The 8737-nt window shown below is 47.0% G+C and overlaps 1 protein-coding gene across 1 annotated transcript in view; it reads left to right on the top strand.

Annotated features, from left to right (window-relative positions):
- Positions 1–179: 179 nt before the first annotated feature.
- The window catches only part of LOC104537763 (dystonin-like), a gene marked incomplete at both ends in the record, with an annotated part of 11108 nt that continues 2550 nt past the window's right edge, over positions 180–8737 (top strand). The window contains 4 exons of the mRNA XM_010180742.1: positions 180–342; positions 915–1069; positions 1225–1299; positions 5063–5180. Coding sequence (XP_010179044.1) covers positions 180–342; positions 915–1069; positions 1225–1299; positions 5063–5180 — 511 coding nt within the window. The remainder of the gene's footprint in view (positions 343–914; positions 1070–1224; positions 1300–5062; positions 5181–8737) is intronic.

Raw genomic sequence — 8737 nt, 5'->3', positions numbered from 1 at the left:
ATCAGTTCTGTTCAGCTCAAACCAGGACACCTCCTCATTTTGAGCATGAGTTAAGATGTTTCAAATTTTTATATAGGCCCTCAGAGGTTATTCAAAAGAATGCAAATTGTGTCTGTCTCATTGCTTTTCTGGGTTGATTGATTTCAACTGAAAAACTTTCCTTCTCTTGTTTTATTAAGCTGAGAGAATTCGCCAACTTTGATTTTGATATTTGGAGGAAGAAATACATGCGGTGGATGAACCATAAGAAGTCCCGTGTGATGGACTTCTTCAGGAGGATCGATAAAGATCAGGATGGCAAGATAACGAGGCAGGAATTCATCGACGGAATCCTCTCTTCAAGTGAGTTGTCACATTAACTCAGCGTTGAACTTGGGACAGGCACCTCATGAGGTCTCATTGTCAATGTAGCTTGTGCCGTTTATTGTGGGAGAAAGTCACAGGTTTCCTGCTTGAAGTCATTAATCATGATTAATTTAAGCTGTAATTATTTTACTCGACAGTATTTCTAGATTCTAGAGACTGTTTCTAGTTATTTCACATGGTGAATCAGATTATTTTATTTATGTTATTGGCTAATTACCACTTACTGGACTGGGATTGTCATTCCCATGGTACACCAGCCACTTCAGCAATTCCTTTTCATTCATTAGAACAGTAACACGTAAGTTATAAAACACACGATTTTCCAAACCAGGTGATGTGATCATAGGATTCTTATCGAAGAACTTACGTAGAATAGATGCAGCTTGTTTCTCCAGAAAGATTCCTCCACTCTGCTGAACATCCTTGGTGTTCTGAAAAGCGTTGTCTGTCACCTCGTGCCTAAAACCTTTTAACCGTTGTGCTCAAGTCTTTCACCGGAATGGGGTTGAAGCCCCAAACCCCTTCCCTTTTGCCGTCTTGTCTCGCAGAGTTCCCCACGAGCCGGCTGGAGATGAGCGCTGTCGCAGACATCTTCGACAGGGACGGGGACGGGTACATTGACTACTACGAGTTCGTGGCCGCTCTCCATCCGAACAAGGACGCGTACAAACCCCTGACGGACGCTGACAAAATCGAAGACGAGGTACGTTCCCTGCTCTGCTTCACTCTGGGCTGTCGGGATCATCTTCTTCAATGATGAATTGCATTTCCCTCCTGTACAACCTGAAGTAGACGGGTTACACAGATACTGGGAGATGTGGCACTGGCAGTAACGGTTCGGCTGTGGTTTTTTTGCAGGTCACGAGGCAGGTAGCCAAGTGTAAATGTGCAAAACGTTTCCAAGTGGAACAGATTGGGGATAACAAGTACAGGGTAAGTCTCCTAAGCGCCTCCTTGGCTCTTTCAGCTTAGAGATTGTACGATGTGGTTGTACAAGGAATTAGGCCATAGTCATTTACAGGAATTTTGTGTGACAATTTTATGTTTTCTCATTTTAAACTTGTTTAAGTTTTATGGGTTGTTTTTTTCTTGTTAGAACATACAGGCTAAAAAGATGGGGAAATGCAGCTGCTTGTGTTTATTTTCACTGAAACCGTTTTCAGATGTCTGGGAATTTTAAAAAGCTGGGTGCATGCATATGGACACACACACACACACGTACACACAGCAGCTCCTTAAAAGCCAATCTCTCTGCCTGGATACCCTGAAGTGTTTAAACTGTAGCTGATTTTCTATTAGTTTCTTAAATGTAGGGATATTTGCCTGTGTTGTACTTCAAAAACCTTTTACCAGAGGGCATTCGGTCACTGTTATCCCCCCTTGTCACTCACTGGAGCACACTGTTCTTTCTGAAGAGGTACAAGAAATGGGTCAGGTTTAGAGCAGTTTTAGACCACAGAAAACTAGATAAAACGTTGTAGAGAAAGATCTGCTGCCCTGAGAGTCAATAACCAGAACCATTTCAGATAAAATACACAATATTTGACTAAGAGAGTTTACTAAACACACGTGGATTGTTGTAAAGGCCACAGGAACAGCGCTGGGAAGGAAGCAGAGGCCGTGGGTGTTTGCAGTGTTAATCTCCGGCGGCAGCTGCCTGCTGGTCTCTGCAGCAGACACTGCTCTAGGCTGTCTGATGTGTTGTGTGCATGTTCTAGAGTCACGTCGAGAATTGCTGTGAACTAATCGTGTCTTTCTTCCATTTTTCATTTTTTTTATCAGTTCTTCCTGGGAAATCAGGTATAAACCAGTGGAATGTGCTATGAAGTTTCATTTGTTTTAATTTTCTTTCTTTTTTTTCTAACGCGTAGTGATTTAAGCTTGCAATGGTCAGTCTTCTCGCCATTCTTTCATCTCGGCTAATCCATTGCTGGTCAGCTGTGGTGTTGCTTTAAATGCTGTGGAGCCGTCCTGCCCTCAGGATCCCTCCTCCAATCCCTCACCCGCTTTCTTTGGCCATTTTCCTCATTAAGGAGATTACTTTTAAAGGAACCAGATCACGGTCAGCAGCAATTCCCACAGCGGGAAAAAAACCACCTTGAGCATTTAAATTGCAATGTCAGAATTGCTATTTATGTCATGGGCTTTCAGTTTTCTACCTGAATGCTTCAAAATTCGGTGCTGTATTTCTTTAGGCTGTGGGATTAAAGGTTCATCACAGTGAACGCAGACCCCGGTGCCGCATCACGAATGGCAAATTAGGTGAAGAACGCTTCCCTTTTCAGAACAAACAATAATCCCTGTGCAGTCAGGCAGACTGATGAAGAACCTGGCTGGTGGTTGGTGTTCTATAAACTAGCGCAGTGAATAGTCAGATACATGTTTTGGAAACAGGCAAATTAAACCTGCTCTTCCAGTTTAGACCATCCAGAGGGTTTCCAAGAGCCCTGACAGCTCCGTGCTGTGTTGGAGCTGCATTTAGGGGTGTTTTTTGTTGTCTGGGTGGTCAGTGAGCCCCGCAGTGGTGCAGGGCAGACACCAATAACCATGGGTACTAACCACTGATAACCATGGGCACTGACCACTGATAACCATTGACACTAACCACTGATAGCCATTGACACTGACCACTGATAACCATGGGCACTGACCACTGATAACCATGGGCACTGACCACTGATAACCATTGGTAATAACCACTGATAACCATTGACACTGACCACTGATAACCATGGGCACTGACCACTGATAACCATTGACACTGACCACTGATAACCATGGGCACTGACCACTGATAGCCATTGACACTGACCACTGATAACCATGGGCACTGACCACTGATAACCATGGGCACTGACCACTGATAACCATGGGCACTGAGCACTGAAAACAGTGCTTGCTCCTGCATTACCTACTGATACGCAGCTTCCAGAGTGGTTAAGTGATGCTTGCCCAGTAGGAAGGCACACCTGCTACCAGTAGTATCTTACTCAGGCTCTCCTAAGGGCAGTAGTATCTACAATCCATTCCATAAATGCTGCTGTTAACAGCAGTAGCCCTTTTACATCCAGAGATGTTGAACCAAGCCCGTTGCAGCGTAGAAGCAAGCGCAGAGGATAATCTTGCCACGTGCCTCAAGCAGCGTATCTGAGTAATAATTGTAGATGTTTTCCCCATGTAGAACAAGCCTGTGTTTGAGAGGAGCATCGGAGATGATGTTAATCCTCCTGCCTGCCGTCGGTACTTTGGGATCTGGGAGGAACACGGCATTTTCGGAGAGCATGGCGCTGGTGCAGAGCGGCCAAATGCCTTGGGAGGCGCCTGTGCTGCTGGGTCTGATTTGCTGTGCTAATCCCAGTTAGTTTCCAGAGGATGCTGTGTCTGACCCCGTCCTTGGGGCCTCACTGAAGAGTTGAGCTCAGATGGGGAAGAAATAAAAGAGGGAAAAAAAAATAGCATCTTCAGAACCTCTGCAGAAAATCCTCTGTAGGAACGAGCCAGTGAAAATAAACAGCATCAATTTTAAGGCCATTTCAAAACTGTTATTGAATTAAGCAGCAAGTTTTGCTCTTGTTTGGTTCCTAAAAGTAATACTCCTTAAAAAAATGTGTTCTCTTTTGGGCTGAAGTGGCACCGAACAACCACGTCATGCAGGGAGCACGTTTGTGTGGTTTGCATCTGAAGCAAGCAGGGACGGTTGAGCTGTGGCCAGCCCTCTCCGTGGGTCCCACGAAAGGCGATGTGAATTCCTGCTAGTTCAGCAGTGCTCTGCATGTCTGTGTGTGAGAGCACTGCACCTGGCCTGGAGAGCTGGCCACCGCATACAGATTTTGGGGGGTGAAAAGCGCTGGGTTTGGTTATTTGCCATGAGATCGTGGGTCGGTGCTTCCTGTGATCCGGTTTGAGTGGCGATACCATGCACGGGCTTGAACTGCACAGGTTTTGGGAGCAAACCATGGGTGAGGCTCGGCCGTCAGCCCAAAGGAAAAAGGGTTGGGTGCAAGAACCAGCGTGAAACCGGGTGTTGTGCAGAACCTCCACGTGTAGACAGAGCAGTGACGGGTTCCTACAAGGACAGTCAATAATCACAGCGAGCAGTCATTGCTGCCTCAGTACTCCCTGCCCCACACGCACCTTGCTGTGGGTGAGCGGTGTCTGTGCCTGAAGGACCTCGTTAGATGAGCCAGTTAACAGCAGCGAGTGTGCAGCACTCCTGATGCCTCCGATTTCCAGCCCTGGTCGCTTAAAGCGGCGCTGCCTTCCTTTCAGCTGGCATAATTCAAACTGAACTGCTGCAGAAGAGCGTTGGCTGAGCATTTAACAGTGAGATAACGCAAACAAATCTTCCTTCATTCGCACAACCGCGGATCGTAACCGATTAAATAACGTGTTGCTGATTTTGCTTCCTTTTTGAGCTCAGATATTTGAGAATCGAGCATAAAATTAAGCCTGAGATTTATTTTTTTTCCCCCCTTACCATCCTGCCATCTCCTTCGGATTCGTGCAGCGGCATCCGATTTGAAATCTTTTAACAGCTTTAATAATCCGCATCAACAAATCTGATTTCGTTAGCGTTTACTAATGATTAAATACCAAAGTAAGCTTTTTTAAGTGTCTGATTTTTAACCCGTCGGTGTCGAACCGATCCTGAGCGGCTGAGAGAGAACCTCAGGCCGTGGTTTGGTTCTCGTTGCAGTTCGGTGACTCCCAGCAGCTGCGCCTCGTTCGCATCCTGAGGAGCACGGTGATGGTTCGCGTCGGAGGGGGCTGGATGGCGCTGGACGAGTTCCTGGTGAAGAACGATCCCTGCAGGGGTACGTAGCACCGCTGTTAAAACGGGATCATCGCCGGGGCACGGTCACCGTTCACTGTCTCAAACAGAGATGGAATCTTGTCAGATGCCAGTGGTGTAAACGTCACCTCACTCAGTGTCACGTAGTGATCTGTTGTGGTAGATCTAAGTGCCGTGGTTGAGATCTCTTCACTCGCGCTGATGTACGTCTGGAGTAGCTGTGGTGTCCTCGGCACCGTTCCTCCAGCGCTGGAGCAGCATCGTTAAGGGTTGAACGTAGCCCAGATGGAGCTGACAGTGTGTAAGCTGCTGGTGTGACCTGGCAGAAGCAGCACACACACACGACCAATAGCACCTCCTGGGCAAGGGAGAGGTTTTAGGGCAATAAATCAAAATTAGGGAATTGAATTAACAACACACAAACCGTTCCTTGGCCAGCGGCTGCACCAAGGCTTTCAGGCCCTGCCGCTGCAGCCCCGTCTGTTGGTTGGCGGCGTCCCCAGAAGCCTTGGCAGAGCCCTGGACGTGTGTAAACGCTCTGGTGAGGAGCACTTTGTGCTGTGGTGGAGCGGGGGACTCTGTCCCTGTGCCCCCAGGACACTGAGTCGTATACACTGTGGTCAGCACAGGGCCACACCGTGGGCTCTGCTCCTGGGGAGCCCTTGGAGATAGGAGAGAAGGGGGTGGGAGACAGAAGAGTCCCTGGAGCAGTCCAACAGCAGCAAGTGCAGTAGTTGTGTTGGGAGTGAGCGGATGTGCTGTCGCTGGGTCATCCTGTGGGTGAGCAGCACTGAACTCGCTGCATTTTCACTGCTCGGGGGCTCTGTGGAGTCACAGCCACTGCTGTAGGAGCATGGGAAGGCACAGGGCGAGTTGAGAGGCAGAGACATCACTGTCCTGCAGACCTAGAGCCATAGAGTCACAGAATCCCAGGTTGGAAGGGGCCACGGGAATCATCCAGCCCAGCCTCTCCAGGTAAAAGTAGAGTTTAAATGAGATGAGTCAGCCCCTGTCCTAAAACTGACCAGTGTAGGGGGATTCACCACTTCCCCTGGGAGATTATCCCAATGTCTCATTGGTAGATTATCCCAATATCTCATTGACAGATTATTCCAATATCTCATTGATAGATTATTCCAATGTCTCATTGATGGATTATCCCAATATCTCATTGATAGATTATCCCAATATCTCACTGATAGATTATTCCAATATCTCATTGATGGATTATTCCAATATCTCATTGATAGATTATTCCAATGTCTCATTGATGGATTATCCCAATATGTCATTAATGGATTATCCCAATATCTCACTGATGGATTATTCCAGTACCTCATAGATTGTTCCAATGTCTGATTGATCTCATGGTAAAAACATTTCTTCTGCAGTTCAATGGGAATCTCTCCAGACACAACTCGTGTCCATCACCCCTCATCTTTTCCCCGTGACTCCTTGTTCAAGGGAGTCTCCATCCTCTTGGTGCCACCCTTTCTGTCCTGGTACATGACCAGCACCACTGTCAGCCCTGACACCACCTGCTTTGGGGTCAGGGTTTATGAACAGCTCAGTGCAGACCTTGAGAGGGAGAGCTTGTGCTTATAGCAGTTGTCTTGCCAATGCAAGGGTGGTGAATTCAGAAAGAAACTACCACAAAACGCCCTGAAATCCAAAAAGAGAAGCTACCACAAAACCCCACACGGACTGACTGTGTGCACTGATGCCTAGAAACCTTTGTCCACAGGCAGAAAAGGTGCCATAAAACTTCTTACCATAGTATCTTAAAAGAGCTGTCGTAATCTTGTAGTGACACCTGTGAGGTTGTTGTCACTATTAGAAATAGTCCATTTGCTTACCAACCCATTGCACAACTGCAGGAGTGGCCAAGCACGGGAAGGGGCTGCCCACGGTGGAGTCCCCATCGCAGAGGGGTTCAACAGATGAGGAGTTGTCGTGCTTAGGGACGTGCTCCGGTGGTGGACTTAGGGCTGGATCGATGGTTGGACTCGGTGATCTTAAAGGTCTTTTCCAACCAAACCCATTTTATTCTGTGATACATCACTTACTAAAGAGATGCAACAGTAATATTGCATTTATTGGTGTTGGACCACAGGTCTTAACTGGAATTTAGCACCTGATTCTGCACCCACTATTATAGGAAAGTCATTTATGGCTGCAGAACCGTCCTTATTTTATAGCTTTTTATTCCTGTTCCTCAAAAATAGTGGGAAATGAAACGTGCCTCAAAACGCTGACTTCATTGAAGGGTTAACTTGATAGGTTTTGATGTATCCCAAACGTTTTTCCTGGCCTGTTGACAGGTAGGCTGTTGCAATTCCTACTTGGGTTGACACCAGGAGATAAAATACTTAATAATTGGCTAATTAATCTGTTGGAATCCCTTATTGCCATCTTTAGATTCACAATCCTTTGGAGCTTTATCCCCTCTTTAGTAAACCTGTGTGTATCTGTAGTGTTTTCCTTAGTACTTCATTCCTATTTGGTGGGAAATACATGGGCAGATGAGTGAATCAGCACAGCGAGTCTGACGGAATGAAGACTGCTGTGAAACCACCCAGATGCTGATGTTGGTACCCAGTCCAAGTGCTGCTGAGGTCAGGGATGGCAGTGCCACAGGTTCATTCCTTAAGCACTACACCCAGCAAATCCCCATTTCCACCAAGGGCTTCCTGTGAGCGCAGATAAATCACAGAGAACTGTTGTCCTAAGCAGCTCTAGAAGTGTTGGACCTCACCACCGGAGGTGGTTTCAGCCTGTACTGCTCCGTATCAGCAGATAAACACCCGTACCCCAGTACCCATGGGGCGCCCAAGCGCCGCTTCCTTTGGGACCCCCCCAAAACCCCGAGACGGCCGCTGCCCCCAGTCCTGTGTTTGCCGGCGCCCCCGTCTCTCGCATACGCAGCTGCTGTACTTGATTTCTTCTCCTGCTAACGATTTTCTTTAATGTGACCCATGTCCTGTGTCATTTTTTCTAGTTCATCATCACGGGAGTAAAATGTTACGTTCGGAATCAAACTCTTCAATTACCACTCAGCCTACTATAGGTTGGCAAACCCCTCTCTTTGTCTCCTCCTCCTCCTCTCCTCCTCTCTCTTCATTCCCCTCCTACTTTTTTTAATATATATATATATATATCTACTTTTAACAATATGCTTCACCCATCACATTTAGCTTCATGTGTTCCTACATGGGCTGGTGCTTTGCAAGCTGATTTGTTTTGACACGCTTCGAGAGTGTTTCAAAACCAACCGTGGTTCCCACTGACAGTGAAAAGCTAACGTGTCCCGCATCTTAACATTCTCTCCTACGTGTGTCCGCGTGTGCGTGAGTGCTACTCCATCTCCTCAGTCCATCGCATGTCGCCAAACTCCATAACTCCAGCGTTTTGAATAAATATATTTGCTGCTTTCCTGTGACTCGTACTTGGCGATTTCTCCTGGAACACCCGAGCAAGTATTATTTATTACGAGTAGCTGTAGAGTTAGCAACACCGCTCGTCAGGTGACGTCCGTGTATTAATTAGCTGGTTGATTAACAGCGAGTTAGCACGTTGAGC

This window comes from Mesitornis unicolor, unplaced genomic scaffold (assembly GCF_000695765.1).
Source record: "Mesitornis unicolor isolate BGI_N332 unplaced genomic scaffold, ASM69576v1 scaffold44663, whole genome shotgun sequence".
Taxonomy (NCBI): domain Eukaryota; kingdom Metazoa; phylum Chordata; class Aves; order Mesitornithiformes; family Mesitornithidae; genus Mesitornis; species Mesitornis unicolor.
The sequence above is the reverse complement of the archived record's forward strand: the minus strand, read 5'-3'. Positions and strand labels throughout refer to the sequence as shown.